Raw genomic sequence first — 20,730 nt, forward strand, 5'->3', positions numbered from 1 at the left:
TTCCTTACTAAGGTAGGCCTAGACCGGATACCGGTTGTTGCGTCGTTGATGATGGTTACCTTTTTGGTTGTTTATGAAAAAGACGAATGAACCTGTCGCAGAGACGCGGACATTACACACTTAAGGAAAAGATCGCACTTGTTGAAATCATAGAATGACGCTAAGATAGCTAATATAATTAAAACGTAGGCGGCTTATTATTCTATAAAACCTTTATTTTCTTTTAGGTGTATGACAAAAACTCTTTATGATACTAATTCATTTTTTTAATTGAATAAATAAATAATAAAATAATTGAAAATAAGTTACTTCATCTAAAGTTAAGTTAGTTGCATCTATCACATCCCATATCATAAATTAAAAAAACAATAAAACAAAAGTTGCACATGAAAACTACAAAACTAAAATATTGTCTCTAATTATTTGAAAGGGGTATCCAACTATCTCTAGAATCCCCACAAAAAAAAACTATTCCGAAGAAACTTACTATCTACTATTTACACAGTTTAACAGCCGACATTTTCTTAGTCTTCTTTCTCAATCTTGGGTGTGAGTAAAGGCATCGTGGGCGTTGCCCTCTCGTCATTTTGAGGAACCACTGAAGGCATGAAAATTTGTGGTAACGCGGCTATGATCCGTTCAGCAATAGATTTTTCAAAATCTAGACGTTGTCTCTCAACTTCCAAACGTTGACGTGATACTTCTAAGTTATGACTTTGTATTGTTATGAGTTGGGAGATCAGTGAACGGAAACCTAAAAAGAGAAAATTAAATAAATTAAATTGGAAATATAGAAAATATTGGGTTATGAAAAAAATAGTTTTTTTATTTTGGCCATAGATGTTTTTAAAGTTGTTGGAAGGATGATACAACAAATGTAAAACAAGCCGGGAAAACGGAAGCTGGACGCTTCATTTATGAAAGGTTTTGTGTATCTATTATAAAAAGACATTTGTGTGTGCGTTTGCCACATTAGTACATAGCACGTAATATATACATATATTATATGAGAGTATCCATTTTCGGGTTAATTGACCCTCATAGACTTGACTTTGCAAAGAAGCGACAACTTTGACCTATTACAACTTTGTTAGAAATAGTGCGATTTCCACTAAACTTGGTAGGATCTTCTCTATGTTATAATCTACATTACTGCATTACATGCAAATTTCGAACTTAAGTGGGGTTTTGCAGCCAATTACTAAAAATTATAGTGATATACTATTATTAACTTTATTTGAACAGGTATCGGTATGGAGAGTATTTCGGCGCCTAGGCGCCATATAGTGGCAGCCTCTTGATGTTTTTGACATTTTTCGGTTGATTAGTTTCTGAGAAACGGTCCGTTAAAGAGCTGATCACTTTCGACATCCTGCACTCTCCACCTTTCAAACAAATAGCGAAACTAAGACCGGCTTCGGAAAGTACTAATCGAGACCATTCATTTGATAACCCACATGACTATATTTGATGAAAAAAAATGTACACCCTCCTTTTGCATGAACCCCCTCCCTTAAATTCGATGTAGAATTATGCAACTCACTGTATGCGTGAGAGTTCATAGTTCCCACCTTTCCATCAAATTTGGTGGGAATCGCTGCAACTTTCCTCGAGAAAAATATGTGCGACGGACAGACAGACAGACACAAAGGGTCGAAGTCCAAAGGTGATTTCAACGCTTGGGCCTTCGAATGAGTGGGTAGCAGAGAATCAAGTGCCGGGGGCTCAGTTTATTAGAAGCTTTTGCGCAGATGTACATTGTTTTGGCTAAACTTTTCAGAAAGACCTGACTTTTGTCCGCCTTACGCTGATGTGTGGTATATTCTGGTGCGTTAGCGAACGCTACACCCAGTGCGATCACCAGGCAATCTCCTTTGAGACATGTGCCCCCCCACTGGGCAAAGACCCATTATGCACGAAACCGAGGAAGATTTCAAGGTGGTCTGGAAAAGCTTTGGATCAGCAGACCTTCAAAGAGGTGTGGTTAGATCAGCTTGATAAAGCAGGCGTCTCTACGGAAAGAGCCGTCCATGAGGCCCAAGGCATCGCCAAAGTATGGGACGCGTCCATGCCTAGGAGGTACTCATTCCCCAGTAGAAAACTAAACTACTGGTGGAATAGTGAACTGGCCAGCTTTCGATCGGCCTGCCACCGAGCCAGAAGAGCGGCTTAGGGGGCGGTAGGTAGAGTCGATCAGGGGCAAAAAGAGCGCGCATATAAGGCAGCCCGCAAAACCCTCAAGCTCGTGATCCAACGAAGCAAGAGAAAATGCTTTAAGGAGCTTTGTTCAGAAGCGGACGTAAACCCATGGGGGAGTGCTTATAGAATCGTGATGGAACGATTCAGAGGCCGTTCATCTCCGCAGGTCACGTGTCCAACAATTTTGCTGACAATAATCCAGAAGTTATTCCCCCAGCAAGAGGAGTGCACCGGCACATTTGAACCACCTCCGACGCCAGTCACCAGAGCCAAGCTGCTGGAGATCTGCTATGGAATAGGAGACAATAAAGCGCTGGGCTTGGACGGAGTACCGAATAAGGCCCTTAAGCTTGTCGTGAAAACCAGACCGGACATGTATGTTAAGTTGTTCGAAGCGTGCATGTCCGAGGGAATATTTCCAGCGGCATAAAAGCGGCAGAAGTTGGTACTTTTGCCTAAGCCTGATAAACCTACAGGTGAACCATCCTCATACAGACCCATATGTCTTTTGGACACTGTGGAAAAATGTTAGAGCGGGTAATCTATAATAGATTACTCCCGGTTGTTAAAGAGTCAAGGCGGCCTTTAAGATGGGCAGTATGGGTTCGGTAAAGCCAGATCAACCATTGATGTCATCAAATTGGTTACTGACTTGGCCGAAGATCCAATTCACGGAAAGGGTAGTAGCAACAATTATTGTGTGGTAGTAACCCTTGACGTGAAAAATGCATTAAATTCGGTCAAGTGGCATGACGGGAAGATGGCGACAATATTTCGAGCTGATTTCTAAGGCAGAATTTGTTTATCCTCCACTTCCACAAGCACTACCGATATTGGGAGAAATTCTACCTGCCGGTGCCACTGGTGTTCAGAGGTGGTGGTGAGGAAGACGGGGCGGCAACCCTGCCGGCCAAACCAAAACCAAGCGGCCGAGGAGAACCTCCATAGTGGTGGCACCGGGAGACGCTGTACTCACTTTGGTTTGCCGGCCGTGATGAGGTAGGCGAATGCTTCAAAGGCCTAATTAGGGCGATCAGACCCGAGTCTGGACGGGGACTCATCTGAAGTGGCAAATTGCTCACTAAACCTTACCAGGGGTATACTGGTACCATGGGAACCGGGATAGCCCCTCGACTCTCATACTTCGGGTGAACTCCCGTTGTATGTGAGTACAGCTCGGTTATTTGTGGTAGGCTCCCTAGTTTCATGGGGGTTGTGGTTATGCTCAAGCGAGAAGAGACTTTCGGGCCTTGGCGTGGTGTTGCGTTTCAACACGGGTGCCGTACTCCTTAGTTCGGTAGAGATTTAGGTAATTCTTGCATCCACCAGTATAAATGCTAAGCCATGCACTTGGTATAGACTGGTACCGTTGTTGCTTGTCTCAGCGGGGCGCTGATTGTGGTCACAAAATCAATCCGTGTCTGAAGAGGACCGTAGGATTAAGTCTCCACGACAAGTACCTACGTTAAACACACAAGGGCTTAACTGTCGGTGCCGCTGGTGCTCTGACGAAGGAAGGAGGTATATTAATTAGGCCGATCAGATCCGAGTCTTCACGGGGATTCAACTGAGGTGGCTTCGGCTACGAAACCTCATCTAGGGTTATCTGGTACCATGGAAACTGCGATAGCTCTCTGAATTCATTTGTCACAGAAGAATTCCTGGAGTATGTGTTTTCAACCCGGTTATGAGAGATTGGCCCCATAGTGGGAGTTTCACGGGGGTTGGGTTTATGGCCAAGCGGAAAAGCGACCTTCGGGTCTCACGCGTGGAGATGCGCTCGGGTGCCGTACTCCTTTGTTCGGTAGAAATGTGGATAGGTCTTGCATCCACCAGTATGAATACCTTGTCATGCACTCAGTATAGATTGGTACTACTGTTGCTTGTCACAGCCGGATTCTGATTGTGGTGACAAAATCAATTCGTGTCTTAAGAATATCGTGGGGTTAGGTCTAATCGACGGGTACTCAGGTAAAACATCGAGCACGTAAATGTTAGCGGCATTGAAATTGAGGAAGAAACGAATGCAATCGGGAAAACAACGGTACCTGATGATTTGGCATCTGGGCTCTCGAAGGTGAAGAGTTAGGACCCACCACTATGGCTTAGTGAGTTATTCAGTCGGGTTATTGAGGAGGTAGAACACCATTTGACTGGCAGGGAACAACCCATTCAAATATGGAAAAAGAAAGGAAGTCTAGTAGAATGTTCAAATCACCGTTTGATGGGGTTGTTGCCTCATACAATGAAGATTTTTCAAAGCATTTTTGACAAACGTATTTGGGACATTGTTCAACTAGCCGTGAATTCAGCCGGGTTTGTCAAGAATTGTGGAACTGCATACTACGCGGTCAATCATGGAGAAACACCACGAGAAGTATCGCACTCTTTACATTACATGGATTTAGAGAAAGCGTTTGACCGTGTGGCTAAACTAATTTGGTACGCTCTGCGACAATTCTTGTGCTAGAGGAAATGTGCTGGGTTAAATTGTTCTAAGTAAGTTCGAATCGTGGCGGGTACATCAAAATCGGTTTGTGTGACTATTTGGACCCGACTTTGTAGCCGAATCGAGTCATCTCGGGACAAAGGCTGGAGAAGATACTTCGCGAAGGCGACTTCCAGTGGGAGTGATCCGCCTGACGACGCCATGTTCTAGGTGGTTGCAAATCAAGTTCTGAATCTCTTAGTTCGGGTTTGAATTCTAGTTTCGGTCATGGATTTTTGTACTTGTGCGGCGAGTGTAGGATAGTATGTTAGCTATTTAGGTAGCGATAGTGAATACTCAGTGAAAAGTAAATTGTAAAAATCGCAATTAGAAGGGAGGTGTGATCCCCCAGAAAAGGGTGAAAAGGGGCACACGAGCACGCATAAAGTACAAGTAAAGTTGCATGGGGGAGATGAGCTCCCAGAGTGAAAGTTATGCGGACGAAAATGAACCTAGCAGTCAACCAAATTTTGATAAAGTTATATTTGCGGGTTTGCCAAGAAAACTCCAACCTCCAACCAAGCTATACGGGGCAGCCTGCAACTGGCTTTTCGTATACATAAATAGGTGGCTTGGTTTCATAATGGCTCGGACTTCGTTAGCACCGCATCAGATAAGTTAGTCAAAGGAATAAATGAACTGCAACTGCACCGTATATCAGGACCATTTGTATTGGTGAAATGCACCGCTATTTATGCAGTTCGCCAATGCCTTAATACAAAAAGTTTGGCCGGCTTTCCATTGAGCCAAGGAAGCTACCAATGATTCTAAGCTCAGTAAGAGGGATCGCTTTAAACGACTTCGTGCAGAGGTGAACATGAATTAGTGGGAGACAGTCTAAGGTGCTGCTGCGATAAGACTCGCAGCTTAAGTATCTTACTTTTCCAACAAAGGAAAAAAGTGATCTGCTCATCCAGAGAACTTAATATCTTCAGTAATAACTCAGTTGGAATTTGACTTTCGATGGTATACCAATTATAATAAAACCCTGACGTGATGGTATAGCGCAGTTCAATTTTTTTTTTGAGTTAATTGGTGGATGCATATTGAAGGTACTTCTTCTTTGTCAGGAAAAAGACAGATGCCAAAAAAGACGGCTTGCAGTTTCGTCCTTAAACAAAACACAACAAATGAAATGAAGCCAAATTATAAAAAAAAAACACTTTTTTGACCAAAACAAGATGGTTATAAATCAAGATCAAATATATAACGGAGCTCCTTGACGCTGGACGAAACCATAAGTAGTCTTTTTTGAAAAAAGTTGGTTTCTTAGCTCAAGGGGAGGGGGAAGCTTCTCTTCAATTGGTCAAATTGGTCGCCAAGTGGATGCGCACACAAAACCCCTTAATCCTCGAAGACAACCAAAAGAAAGATACTGGCATTAGACCCTAAAGTGTGTAAGTATAATTACCTGCTCCACTACTCGTTGCTGGCCTTTGACTTCGCGTCTCAGTAGGTTTGCATCTAACTTCTCCAATAGTGGGCACTGTCGAGGTTATGCAATTGGCTTTCATTGCGTTCGATGTGATAATCTTTTGCTGTGCATCGGTATTGACAGTTCCTACACTATTCTTCGGTAGCGTATTGACCAAGAGCACCTTCATACCATTGGGCATTTGTCCAGTTGCCCCGGATGTTGCGATTGCTGAATTCCCGGCCAAACCTGGATTATAGATAATATGTTGCGCCTGCGGACGTAATTGGAGTTGGGGCTGTGGTGGCTTTAGCAGGATATTGGTAGGTACAAGGGATATTTTTCCTTGTTGTGATTGTTGTTGAGCAATGACCATTTGTTGTCCTAGTTTGATAGGGTTCGATGCTGAAGTGTTTATTTCTGATGTGTTTGTTGCATTTGACCCGGCAATTGTTGTGATAACTTTGTTGTTTGCTTTTGTGGACGAAGCTGTTGAGGAGTTGTTGCTGGCTAGTTGAAGATATGCTGATAGTTTTGGGAAAATCTCGTTTGCATCGTCAGCATCTCTGGAAGTAGAAAGAATATTTGGCTTTAGAAGATATAGTATTATAATATTGCAATAAATGATTATTAGTTGTTCCATTAAGAGCCAAATTAGTTAATAATTATTGGATGAAAGTGAAGGAACTTGAATGAATTTAACGAGGGAAAGAAAACCAAAATTCTGCAGGGAACTCCTTTTCTGAGTCCAGAACTGAAGCATGGTTTAGCACGAAGAGAATGAACGAGTCGACTATAAGTGGGAGAATTATCTTCCTGAGGGGACACAAATTTGTTAAAGTACTTAAAAAGTCTCACGCATGGAACAAGTTGTTGGTTTTGAATGACCCGGAATTATCCCTACGAGGCATAGATTCATTCTTTTTATTCCTCATGTATCATTTTTCAAGGTTTTGTGGAAAATAAAACTCTATTAAAATTGGTTCACTGTCGGTCCATTTACTTGCCTGTCTATCTGCCGCAAACACTTTTCTCTGAGACGGTGATACTTACTGACATGAAATTTGGTGGGAAGTTTCGAACTGTGAACCCACTTGCATGCAGCGAATAACCGTTCGACGGAGAGCTTAAGGGTTAAGTAGGGCGGAGGGGGTTCCATGCAAGTGTAAAATTCTTTTTAGTCCGCCAGTTTATAACCAAGTGCTCATGCTTTACAAAGCACCTTGTCGATTAGCTCTTGCCAACAAGGTGTTTTGTTGCATCGTTTGGATCTATACTTTGTCATTTTGATGAATGTCTCCTCCCGGCCGTTTGGACGTTCTGGGACCACGGACCATAGGGGTCCTGAAAGCTGACGTTATCAGGTTCAAAACTTAACGAAAGTGTCAGCTGCAGCCTCTCTACTGATTGGTGCACACCGAGAGGTAGCGCTAACCACTTCGAACGTACTTGCCGGCCGCTTGCTGGAAAGTCATGGTTGCTTGACGGGAAATCTTTCAAAACCCGACACCCCCAAGAACAACACATCGGGCGCGGGAACTGTGACATGGATGCGGTGTTTCAAATTACAAGTCCGGTTCTCGCTAACATTTCGAGGATTCGTTTCCTAGATTCTAAATGAGGAACACCCAATTCAAGAACTTTGACATTAAAGTCACCTGCAATGATTGTCTGCCCCTCCGTGCCTTCAGATCATCGAGCTTGTGTCGAAAGTCCAGGATCATCTCATTCAGTGTAAGATAGATGCTGGAAAACGCTATCCCTAAATTCGAATCCGAAGTTAGGCGCCGTCGCGAACCCAGATGGCAGCGTTACCGGGTACCGGGTAAGTGGAGATACTATGAGGCTAGGTTCTTCTTTCGTCATTGATTAGCAATATATCAGCTACTAACAATTCGTGAGCGGTTACACTTTGTTGCATCTTGGTTCCGAGGATGTGGATCAATTTAACCTCATTCTAGCCCTTGTTGGGTCCACGTTGACGATAGGATACCGCCCAGGTACTACTGTATAGGCAACGCTTTCATCCGGCCCTGTAGAGAACGCAATCATATTTTTTATTGCAAGTATTCGCTTTGTGACTGTACTGTCGGATTCTCCACAGGAATCAATTTTAAATACCTGTAACGTTTGGGTATTGGTCTTTTAGCGGATCTCTCTGAGGACTACCGTAAAGTCTTGCCTTCCGTCGGTTTAATGGGCAGGGCTGTTGGTCTTGTACTTCTTCATTCCCCTCCCTTTGCTTTCCTTGATCCTCCATTCTTATCCACCTTGACTTTAAGTAAACAGGTTTTCATCGTCTGCTGGGAATTGTTTCTTCTTGCCCTGCCTTCGCCTGGCTTTTTTTAAGGTTTTGTGTAAAACAAAACCTTATTAAAATCGATTCAATGTCTGTCTGTCTGTCACACGCATTTTTCTCCAAAACGGCTAAACCGATCCGAACGAAATTTGGTGGACAGATGGGAACTATGAAATCCCACGCATACAGCGAGTGACATAAATTTAGGTGGAGTTTAAAGGGGGGCTCCCCATACATGCAAAGGGGGGATTCAAAAATTTTTTTCACCGGATATAGTTGTGTAGAGTATCAAATGAAAGGTCTCGATTTGTACTTTCCGAAACTGATATTAGTTTTGGCATAAATTGCAAAGTGCGTGAGTAAGGAGACAAAGTGTACGCACTTGAAGTGAGACAGGTCTCATTTTCGGAAACTACCCAACCTAAAAATCCGCAAAAAATCAGGCTGGTGCGCCTAGATGAAATCTAGGCCTCAAAATATGTCCCATTCCGATATCTGCTCAAATAAACTTACTAATAGTATATTACTACTTTTTAGAAATTTACTGAAAAACCCCCTTTAGATTCATCCTAGGACTTCCGAATTTTGTACCAGCATAGGGGACAATATTTCGTACATACACTAGGCAGAAAAAGTGTGCGTACACTCAGTAGTATGATACTTTTCCTTAGTAAAACAAAAAAATTAAGCTAATTTTTGTGGCGAATTTATTATCCAAACATTACAAATAGTTCCGTAGTTTTAGTGTATTTAATTCACTAAGTTATAAGTCTTACAAAAACCAGGTTATAAAGCCAAAAATTAAAAGAATCGCAATAATTCAGTAGAAAAAGTCTGCGTACAGTAAACAAATATTTAAAAAAAATTATATTTGAGTAAATATGAAAAGCAAATCAGTAGCTTGTAGGATACCCTTTTCTTTTTATGACCTCTTTTAATCTTTTCGGCATAGAAGATACAAGTTTAGATGTTTCTTCAACACTTATTTTATTCCATTCTTCTTGTAATACATTTTTCAGCATATCCTTTGAAGTTATATCGTATTGGCGAATTCTGCGTTCTAATAAATCCCACAGATGTTCTATGGGATTTAAATCTGGCGATTGTGGGGGTGTGTGTAACTGTTTGGGAACATTATATAATAGCCACAGCTTATTAACCTCAGCCGTATGCTTAGGGTCGTTGTCATGCATAAAATAAAATTCGCCACCCAGGCGTAAATTTTCAGCACTTTGTTTTAAATTACGTTTTAAAATATTTAGGTAGTCATATTTGTCCATGGTAGACTCTATAAATTGCAGATTTCCTACGCCACCACTTGCCATACACCCCCAAATCATTATTCCGCCACCACCATGCTTTACTGTTGGCATCAAATTTTCTTTATTCAATGCTGTACATGCTTTTCTCCATACTATTTTTCTTCCTTTTATTCCAAAAATGCAGTATTTACTTTCATCTGAGAAAAGCACATTTTCCCAGAATTCATTTGATTGGTTTACGTACTTATTCGCAAATTTTATTCGTTTTCGCCTATTAGTTAATGAAATAAATGGTTTCTTACGTGCAACTCGCCCATGGTAACCAGCTCTCTTGAGTATTTTCCGTGCAGTATCAGCACAAATTTTTTTGTTGAACTTAAGTTCAATATCTTTCGCGATTTGTGGTGCAGTTATTCGTGGATTCTTTTTCACCGAACCTATAATACTTCGCCTTTCCCTAATCGACAACTTCGATGGGCGACCAGATCGTGGCTTCGATGTTATTATTCCCGTCGATTTAAAGTTGTTAACTACCCTTTGAACAGATGAATGTCGCCTTCCTACTGTCCTGGCTATTTCGCGGAAACTTTTTCCTTCTTCCCATAATTTCATTATAACTTTTCTTTCACTTACACAAATCTCTTTTCGCTTCAATTCCATAATAACAATTATACACACAAAATAACGAAAAAACGTCCTTATTTTTCACACTTCAAACACAGCCATAAACCAATAACTCACAATCAATTTACTCCAAATGGCAAGGATTTATATTTCGGGGAATCACCTAATTATGTGGCTGTACGCAGACTTTTTCTACTGAACATTTGTGACTTTTCTTATTTCCCTTTTTTTATTTCAGTTTCCTTGAATTCTAATTTCGTAAAAGTGGCCTTATCAAAGCAACAAGACCACAAGCAATATGCAAATAATAAAATGTTTTTAAAAAACTAATTTATTCGTGTGTTTTACTAACGAATAACCAGGAACTGCTTAGTGTACGCACATTTTTTCTAGCGAGTGTATGTGCTAAATTTCATGGAAATCAGGCAATTAACGCCAAAGTTATAGCAGTTCAAACTTAGTAATTTCGTACGAGTTTACTGCTTCCAAAGCCATGCAATCAGATGCTGACGTCATAATTACCCGGAATAATTGACATTCGCCTGGAATATTAAAGTCACATTTATGAAGAATCTATTTATCTGCAGCCCTTTTTAAGGTTTTGTGTAAAACACTTATGTGAAATCTAATCTTCGAGAGATGTCCCATTCCGGTATCTGCTCAAAAAATTTACTAATAGTATATTATCAACTTTTAGAAATAGACTAAAAAACTCTCCTTAAGTTCATCCTAAGTGTACTAAATTTTGCACCGACATAAAGGACAGCCTTGTGCATACACATGCCAGGTTTCATGAAAATCCAACTATTATTGGGAAAGTTATAGCAGTTCAAACTTATCAATTTCGTGCTAATTAATTAATTAACGAGAATAATTGAAATTCGAGTGAAATACTAAAATTCCATTCAAGAAGAATCTAATTCTCCCTAGCCCTCTTTTATATTTGATGTTGGTTAAATTGTTTTCATTCGCTAATAATATTAACCTGAGGGCGTGAAGCGTATGTGGTTGACCATTATCAACACAGGGCTTTCCATCAAATGATTTATTTAAATCGCTTTCTAGAAAATAGAGGGCAATTGAATTTACATATTACACGGAGCTGTCGTGCACTCGTCGCACTTCACATCTTTTTCTTTTTCTTCAGCCTTCAGTTCACAGGCGGGGTCGGCTCGTGGTGATCGGTTTCGTCATTTTATTTTATCAAATGCCTGATCAGAATGTAATCGCGAGACCTTTAAATCCCCATCCAGCGTATCAAGCCACCATTGTTTTGGCCGGCTTTTTGGTTGCTTACCATTGCTTTCGATGTTCTGATCAATACTGGTTGTTGAATTCTCGTTAGCGTAAATTACGTGACCACACCGGCGAAAACGCCTCTCTTGCAGTTTTTCCACGATCGGTGCAAACCCATATCGATCGCGGATATTCTCATTTCAGACGTAATCAAAACGTGTCACGCCACCAGTGCAATGCAACATTTTCGTCCCCATTACCGCAAGACGCCGTTCATTGTCCTTTATAGTCGGCCAACACTCAGAACTATAGAGAGTGGCAGATGGACGACATTGCAGTAAATTTTAGATTTGGGACGTGTGCTGATACGTCGATCACAAAGAACACCAGTTGGGGAATGCCACTTCATCCAGGTTGCATTAATGCGTGAAACAATTTCATTATGCAGTTCTCCATTGGCTGATATCGTTGACTCGAGATTTTTAAATCGCTGAGTTCTGGCAATGGCAGTAACCTGCCCTTCGAGATACTTAAATCGCTCAATTCTGGCAATGGCAGTAACCTGCCCAGAACTGAACGATTTCAATATCTCGGGTCAATGCTATAAGCCAATGGAGAACTACGTTATGCTCCTCACATAGGGTAACACAAAACCTTTTATACCTGAAGCGTCAAGCTTCCCGTTTCCCGACTTGTTGTATCCTGATTCCGGTTGAGTCTTACTCTTGTCACTTTTCATAAGTTGACTCTGCGATTCGTTTCTCAGCGAGAAGTTCCTCCAAATAATGAAGAAGATATTGTTACTTTTATGTCCAGCTAGATTCGTAAACATTATTGGCGGTCAGAGTGAAATTATGCCGTGTTTCCAACGATTAATTAATTGAAGTAATAAAAACTTGTTGTTCCTTTTTTCGTTGGTGTGGGTATTTATTCTTGCAAATGCCGATATTTCGGGAACCACTTGTTCCCTTCATCAGTGCTAACAAGTTTTTATTATTGGCGGGTTCAAGGCAAGCAAAAAAGTAGTAACCAAGAACAAGTAACACATCTGCGTTTACAAGTATTACTGCAATTGACAGAATTCAACCTCTAAAACTTCGAAATTTGGTTTGAAGTAGTGGGGGCAGCTTTATGAGGTAGAAGATTGTTATCTTGCCATCGGCGTAAATAATCGAAGTCTACGACATTATTGCTGAGTCTGTGACAGGTAACTGACCAAATCCCTTGGGCGAAGAACTAATAAAGCTTTTCTGCTGGTCAGGAAAAAACGAGCAACTTGTGAAGAGCGGACGTGCTTTGTGCTCATGAGAAACTCTCCCAGATTTTCCGCTATCTGTAGAATCTCGGCGAATCAATGCCTGACGATTGGCGAATCAATGCCTGACGATTGGCAGCGAGGCATAATCTGTCTCATACATAAAAAGGGAGATATCACACAGTGCAGCAATTATAGAGGTATCACGTTGCTGAGTACCATCTATAAGATATTCTCCACTATCTTGCTAGGCCGGATAGCCCCATACGCCCAGAACATCATTGGCCCATACCAAAGAGGCTTCACTCCAGGCAAATCAGCAACAGATCAGATTTTCTCTCTGCGGCAGGCGATGGAAAAACTGTTGGAATATGGACAACAGTTGCACCATCTATTCATCGACTTTAAAGCCGCCTATGATAGCATAGCCAGGGTAAAACTGTACACGGCCATGAGAGAATTCGGTATCCCGACGAAATTAATAAGACTGACTAGGCTGACCCTGACCAATGTGCGAGGCCAGATAAAAGCAGCAGGATCACTCTCAAGACCATTCGACATCAACAACGGTCTACGACAAGGGGATGCGCTATCATGCGTCCTCTTTAACCTGGCCCTCGAGAAGGTGATCCGTGATGCTGAGGTGAATGCAAGAGGTACGATCCTCTTCAAGTCCACCCAACTACTGGCCTATGCTGACGATATCGACATCATGGGAAGAACCACCCGAGACGTTCAAACTGCCTTCATCCAGATCGAGCAGGCGGCGCGAGATCTTGGGCTGCACATCAATGAAGGCAAGACAAAATACATGGTGGCAACGTCAGCACCGAAGACGAATCAACCAACAACATCAAACCGCACTGGTCAAACACAAGCACGAACAAGAATAAGGATAGGAGAATACAACTTTGAGACCGTTGACAATTTCTCCTATCTAGGGTCGAAAATCACAACCGATAACAACTACGATGATGAAATCCGCGCACGGTTGTTGTCAGCCAACAGAGCCTACTTCAGCTTACAAAGACTGTTCCGCTCGAAACGTCTCACCATAGGGTCAAAGCTCTTACTGTACAAGACTATGATCTTGCCAGTCCTCATGTATTCCTCGGAAACTTGGGTTCTTAGCAAGAAAAATTGCGAACTCTTGGCCGCGTTCGAGAGAAGAATCCTCCGAAGAATTTTTGGCCCCCTACATGAGGATGGACGATTCCGTAGCCTACACAATGACGAAATCTATGAGCGATACCATGACCGTCCGGTTGTGGATAAAATCCGGCTCAATAGGTTACGGTGGGCGGGTCACTTAATCCGTATGGATGAAGATGATCCCACCCGGAAAGTCTATAAGGGCAATATCTATGGTAGGAAAAGAAGACGAGGCAGACCCTGCCTAAGATGGAGCGATGGCGTGGGCCAGGACGCCAGACGGCTTTTAGGGATATCGAATTGGTGGACCTCGGCGCAAAACCGGGATGTCTGGAGTTCCTTATTAAGGCAGGCCTACACCGGATGCCGGTTGTTGCGCCGTTGATGATGATGATGATGTAGAATCTCGGCAGTACGCGGTTTCAAAGTCACTAATCTAAAAAATCTAAAGATTTCGCTTCCCATCTGCTCTTCAGCCGATTATGACGACACTAAATGGCCAGCTTCTATAAACTGTAGTCGACTTAACTGATAAGGTGTACGCATTGCGGAAGCAGAAACACGCTTAATGCAATTATTGCCAAGCCAACTTGTAGAGCTACGAACAGGAGTCCTCTGTAATTAATTCTTCCAGGTCTCATTCACAATCTACACGCGAAAGTTTTTGTCCCCAGGATATATGCTGGTGTCACCGGAAATTTAATGCTGAAAGCACCAAATGCGTTAAACCCAGCGTATTGAGGTCTCTACAACCAAAAAAGCACCACTTGCTACACATGGAGTTGCCCACTTTACTCTTAACCTTGGGGTTAGGATTTCCTTAGAAATTTATTGTAGCAGACGTTTCTAATCTTGTTCAGCACCATTTGCCTTGGAGAATTTACCATCAAGATAATTACTAGAGAAATTCCGTATGATGACAACTTACTGGAGTCTCCGCAAATAACTAGCTCGGACGGAACCGGAAAAACGGGGTGTCACCGAACTAAGCATCATATAGTTATAATGTCAGCATCACCAGATGCTTCAAAACTCAGACGATTAGCTCCAGGATTAGGATATTACCAATAGTCCCTGTATATGATGCCGAAAGAAAATAACTAGTAGAGACCGTGCGGAGGTTATCATACATTCATCAGTCGAACTTGTGCCGACAATTATCCAGTTCGGTCCACTCAAGATTTCGATGACGCGTGCAACGGAAAGAATGTTTTCTCAATAATAGACCTGATAAGAGCATTTAACAAGATCCCGGTATCTGAAGAAGACATACTGCCATTGGAAAACCGTTTGGCCTCCAGGAGTTGTCGTCTACAGTAACGGTTTACAGATTGCAGTGCAAATGCCCCAGCGATTCATCGACGAGACTTTGGGAAGTTTGGTTCTCTGCTGTGCCTAGATCGATGACATAGTAGTATCATCATCTTTGCCTGAAGGGAACGCCGCTTAAAAAATCTATTTCATAAGTTAAAACTATACGGAGTGGTGGCGAATCCAAGCAAATATATTTTTGGTCAACTAGAGGGGAGTTGTGTTAGTTAGCATATCTGGTCTCAAAGTAGGAACACGTCCTTTACCAGTCAAAGTCAAAGCGATCCAGTCATACTCGTAACTAACCAAGGTGAAATAGCGCGTATGTTTGTTTAACCATCGCAATCATATTTTTGTCATTACTATTCATCATCATCAACGGCGCAACAACCGGTAGCCGGTCTAGGCCTGCCTTAATAAGGAACTTCAGACATCCCGGTTTATCGCCGAGGTCCACAAATTCGATATTCCTAAAAGCTGTCTGGTGTTCTGACCTACACCATCGCTCCATCTTAGGCAGGGTTTGCCTCGTCTTCTTTTTCTACCATCGATATTGCCCTTATAGACTTTTCGGGTGAGATCATTATCATCCATACGGATTAAGTGACCCGCCCACCAGAACCTATTGAGCCAGATTTTATCCATAACCAAACGGTCGTGGTATCGCTCATAGATTTGTCGTTAGGTAGGCTACGGAATCGTCTATCCTCATGTAGGAGGAGGAGTATTCTTCTCTCGAAGGCGGCCAACAGTTCGTAATTTCTCTTGTTAACAACCTAAGTTTCCGAGTAATACATAAGGACTGTCAAGATCATTGTCTTTTATAGTAAGAGTTTTGCCCCTATGGTGAGAGGTTTCGAGCGGAACAGTTTTTGTAAGCTGAAATAGGCTCCGTTGGCTGACAACAACCGTGCGCGGATTTCACCGTCGTAGCTGTTATCCGTTGTGATTTTCGACCCTAGATGGGAGAAATTATCAACGGTCTCAAAGTTGTAGTCTCCTATCTTTATTCTTCCCGTTTGACCAGTGCGGTTTGATGTTGTTGGTTGGTTGGTTTTTGGTGCTGACGTTGCCACCATATATTTTGTCTTGCCTTCGATGATGTCCAGCCCAAGATCTCGCGGCAAGCGTTGCCTGCTCGATCTGGATGAAGGCAGTTTGTACGTCTCGGGTGGTTCTTCCCATGATGTCGATGTCGTCAGCATAGGCCAGCAAGCAGTTGGGTAGACTTAAAGAGGATCGTACCTCTTGCATTCACTTCAGCATCACGGATCACTTTCTCCAGGGCCAGGTTAAAGAGGACGCATGATAGGGCTTGTCGTAGACCGTTGTTGATGTCGAATGGTCTTGAGAGTGATCCTGCTGCTTTTATCTGGCCTCGCACATTGATCATGGTCAGCCTGGTCAGTTTTATCAATTTCCTTGGGATTCTCTCATGGCCGTGCACAGTTTTACCCTGGCTATGCTATCATAGGCTGCTTTAAAGTCTATGAATAGATGGTGCAACTGTTGTCCATATTCCAACAGTTTTTCCATCGCTTGTCGCAGAGAGAAAATCTGATCTATTGCTGATTTGCCTGGAGTAAAGCCTCTTTGTTATAGGCCAATGATGTACTGAGCGTATGGGGCTATCTGGCCTAGCAAGATAGTGGAGAATATCTTATAGATAGTAATCAGCAACGTCATTACTATTCCCTGAAGCCGTTTTATGAATTTCCTTTCATCACAACGGGTGGACCGATTTGGTACGGAGTTTATCATCTTTACGGTTCGCAAGAGGTTAACCTCAGTGGCCCAGGATATTTCCGTCATTTAGATGATATCGGGTATTTTTTCACTGATATCCAGCACGTATTCGCGGTTGTTGGCGGTTGGGGTTTGCGGAACGGTACTGCCTGACCATGGTGACCCCTTTCTCATCCTGGACGGAGGTAGCCGTCGAAGTTGCCTGAGAAGTCTTTCACGTATATATCTCTAGATTTGTTAGGCCAATTCGGGTCATCTCAGATCAGAGAAGATAGTTTGAACCTAGATTGTTTCAGATGCTCAGTATCCTGATTGGCGTCATCCATGTCATCGTGCAGCTAATAGTATGGTCCTGCGTTTTAATTTTCAGCTTAAAGTAGCAATGTGCTGTCGTGCTACTACCGCGCTGAAGACAGGTAAGGCAGCGTTTCCAAATGCTATGCACAGACAATGAAAGTCGACTCGACAAGTACTTCCGATATTCAAGAACTTCCGACAGCTAGCTATGTCTTCATCCGTAATGACACCATAGTAATGCAATATAGCCGGATCATATTTGGTGATCAACAAGCAGCGGATACATTTTTAATTATGAAGGTATTGGACGTATCATCATAGTGTCCATCGATCGACTCAAACTCCCTTACGCAATGGGTGACGGCATCGAAAAGATCTCACATCAACAACAGGATAATGCCCGTCCCCGCGAGGGACATCCCAAAAATTGGCCAACCTCCTGTTGAACAACTTTTGGTGGTAAACCGAGTAAATACTAGTAAAAATAACACCATTCCAGCAGGGGATAGTAGCTACGAAGAATAACGGGGGTCGAGAACTTGTTCTCTAGGAGTAGGTAACAAATAGTATAACTTTCACATATGCTATTAGAGAAAACTCCCAAATGAAGCATTCTCAGATAGTACCACTTTTTCTTATAAATCTACGTGAATACGCTGGTAAATGCATACACATCCGGTAAACTACTCAATGCAAATTAACGGAGCCATAATCACATCTGGCTATGCATAAGCACTCACATTTCAATATCAGGAAGGATTTCCTGCTTTATCACAATATCCTCAATATCTCGCATGAACTCCAACTCATCCTCATTACCATCGTCGTCGTCATAAAAACGTTCCCCATGATGGCCAGGTAATTTCAAGGATGGCACGGCATCCTTCTTTAAAAACCTCCTCGGATTTTTTATGTCCAACAACTCGGCCCGTAAATTCCTCTCATAGTCCTGTTTTCTGAAATGCATCGAACAAACCCGACTCGTATTCACGTTGAACTTCCTCTTGCGTCCGCACTTCGCTATCCATATGTCGCGAAACTTTTTATTTTCACGTGGAAACCGGAAGAAACTAATAGTTCCTCCTTTGCCATCGCTGTATCGGTAGTTGTTCTCGGAATTGCAACCAAGCACAGCACAACGGACCATTTCTGCGGTTGCACTTAAGATTAATTAAGATCCAAAAAGATGGCAGGGAAAATCGTTAATTAGATTTGGTGCAGAGTTTTCAATAGGAGGTTACTAGTCACCGATGACATCACGCACGCACTGTGAGGTCGGTGAAAACGAGTAGAGAGAATGTTGGACATTCCATTTGCGCATATGTGGATTGAGCACTTGCGTATTTCAGCTTTCTTGGATATTACAGTACGTCATTGGATCTCCTCTGAAATGACTCGATTTGGGTGGGAAAGACCCGAAGAAAAGATTTGTCGCGAATTGGACAAAGTTCAGATCAACCATATATGTATTTAAATAAGAGGAACTCTTCAAGTGGGGGCGAACAACCTTGAATTATTGCTAAGAAACCTTTATTCTCCAGTGGGAACGAGAAAAGAAAAAGGAGAAATTTACTGCGGTTTAGTATCTAAATTGTGAAAGTTAGATGCGTGACTCTGTAGATAAGTCGGGAATGAATTGCCTGTTTTCCTATTCCTTGTAGAAAAAATTTCACCTCTATGGTATATGTAGTCTACTCCTTTCGATAAGAAGCATTGAATATGTAGCGAAATATTTCAGCGGCGTTACTTTTGCCTTCCATCCAATCCATCCATCCATTCCAATCAATCTGAATTAGTTTCCGATGTTGAAAAAGCAAGATATTCTCTCACTCCTAAGCACAACAATTCCCTGGATATTCAGGCAATGAACAAAGTTTTTCTTTACGTGAGCGCAGGATGGCAGTGGCCTATATCTGCGCCATGAACAGTAGAGTTGGAAGTTATATATCGCTCCCTTTATTCATTCAAGAAAGGGGATTCATCCTGGATTCTGTAGTGACCGTGGCTTCGCGACAGGAGCGGAATCTCATTCGCCTCGTCCTGAATTCATGTGCCCAAATAATGCATTCCATAATATGCAATTATTCTAATGTTCGCCGCAAATTACTCATTATTAAATGCATTCGGGCGAATTGATCTTGACATAGGGGAACGATTTGCCGCATCTGTAGGTGCACGCGCATGTTGTTGCAACATGAACTCTTGGAGTTCAACCGAGTTCAAGGCGAGCGTAGTGGCATGGGGACCGGTTCGTGGGTGGACAGCGGATCAACCGGCCGGTGGGATTTTAAAAAGCGTGATTCGCACTTTGAACAGCCGGGAAGGCGACACTGTGGGGAACGATCTCAGAATTTCCCCTGAGCGAGAAAAGTGCCGTAGCCATTTTTCACCTGTGTCTGTTTGGCGAAATAACCAGTGACTTTCGGAATAAGAGTTTCGTTCTTTTAGAAGAATTGGGAGTTTTGTAGTGCGAGAAGCGTTAACGGGAGAATAAAAATTTAAATAAATTTGTGAAATTTGAGTTTGTTGTTAGAGGGGGTGTTTTACGATTCGTAGTGCCAAGCGAACACGATTCCAGATCGCTAGATTTCTCGCAGAAAGTACTGTAACCAATTGACGATACCACTGTATGAGGTACTAGTGCAGTCGAAGGGCTCGTGAGAAGGCTGTAAGACGCCAAGTACAATACCTGGCACAGCGCAAGCCTGCTATAAAATCATCAATTAGCTGTATTAAAGCTGAGTTTAGTAAGTCGCAAACAAAAGCGCAGTATGGGGTTTAACTGCATTGTTGAAAGAGTTGAAGCTGGTCGTTAACGTCGCCGGTGCCTAATCATCATCCACTTGTAATTGAGGCGATCGGGCGTGACGAACCTTTTGCTTCTTTTTGGGTATTGGACAGACGAAATCCCCTTTCATTTTGGAGGCAGACAGCAAACACTATCCTTTAGTTTAGTGCATTTTATTCGACTAGGTGCTGTCGTACAGCGGTTTACTCAGCCAATTCCAGCCCATACACCAGCCCATTCATCGGAGTTGATTCAAAGAAAATATCGCTTTTTGAGACAATCTGTTGGCGTGGGTTTATGTATATGGGTAAATGATTACTTGCTCAATAGAAAGGAAATTTAAGAATATTTGAAAATTTATTCGGTATTTGTGTCATCCAATGTTTACTCAAAGGTGGTCAAAGGGTAGTATAGATCCCAGGGCGAAACATGGGTTGGTACCTGGCAAACGCCTGTTGAACCAACACCAACAGCTTTCCCACTTGTACGTGGTGAGCGCTGGGAGCTCTTTCTTAATGAAAAGCTGCAGACGGAGAAGGATAAAGGCGAGTCTCCCGCGCCTAAAAACGGACGAAATGTACCAACTGGTCCCCTCCAGGCTGGGGTTGGGTAGAGCTGACAACCCTACACGCAAAACCGATGTTACGAAGCCACAACAG

General features: G+C 42.5%; 1 protein-coding gene across 2 annotated transcripts in view; it reads right to left on the reverse strand.

Moving 5' to 3' along the window:
• Nucleotides 1-211: 211 nt before the first annotated feature.
• The window catches only part of LOC119656116, a 37,401-nt gene continuing 16,882 nt past the window's right edge, over nt 212-20,730 (reverse strand). For both annotated transcript variants that reach the window (XM_038062439.1, XM_038062438.1), the window contains exons 2-3: nt 6,099-6,667; nt 212-754 (exon numbers count right to left, since the gene is read on the reverse strand). In XM_038062439.1, coding sequence (XP_037918367.1) covers nt 525-754; nt 6,099-6,667 — 799 coding nt within the window. In that variant the 3' untranslated portion in view covers nt 212-524. The remainder of the gene's footprint in view (nt 755-6,098; nt 6,668-20,730) is intronic.

Source organism: Hermetia illucens, chromosome 4 (assembly GCF_905115235.1).
Source record: "Hermetia illucens chromosome 4, iHerIll2.2.curated.20191125, whole genome shotgun sequence".
Taxonomy (NCBI): Eukaryota; Metazoa; Arthropoda; class Insecta; order Diptera; family Stratiomyidae; genus Hermetia; species Hermetia illucens.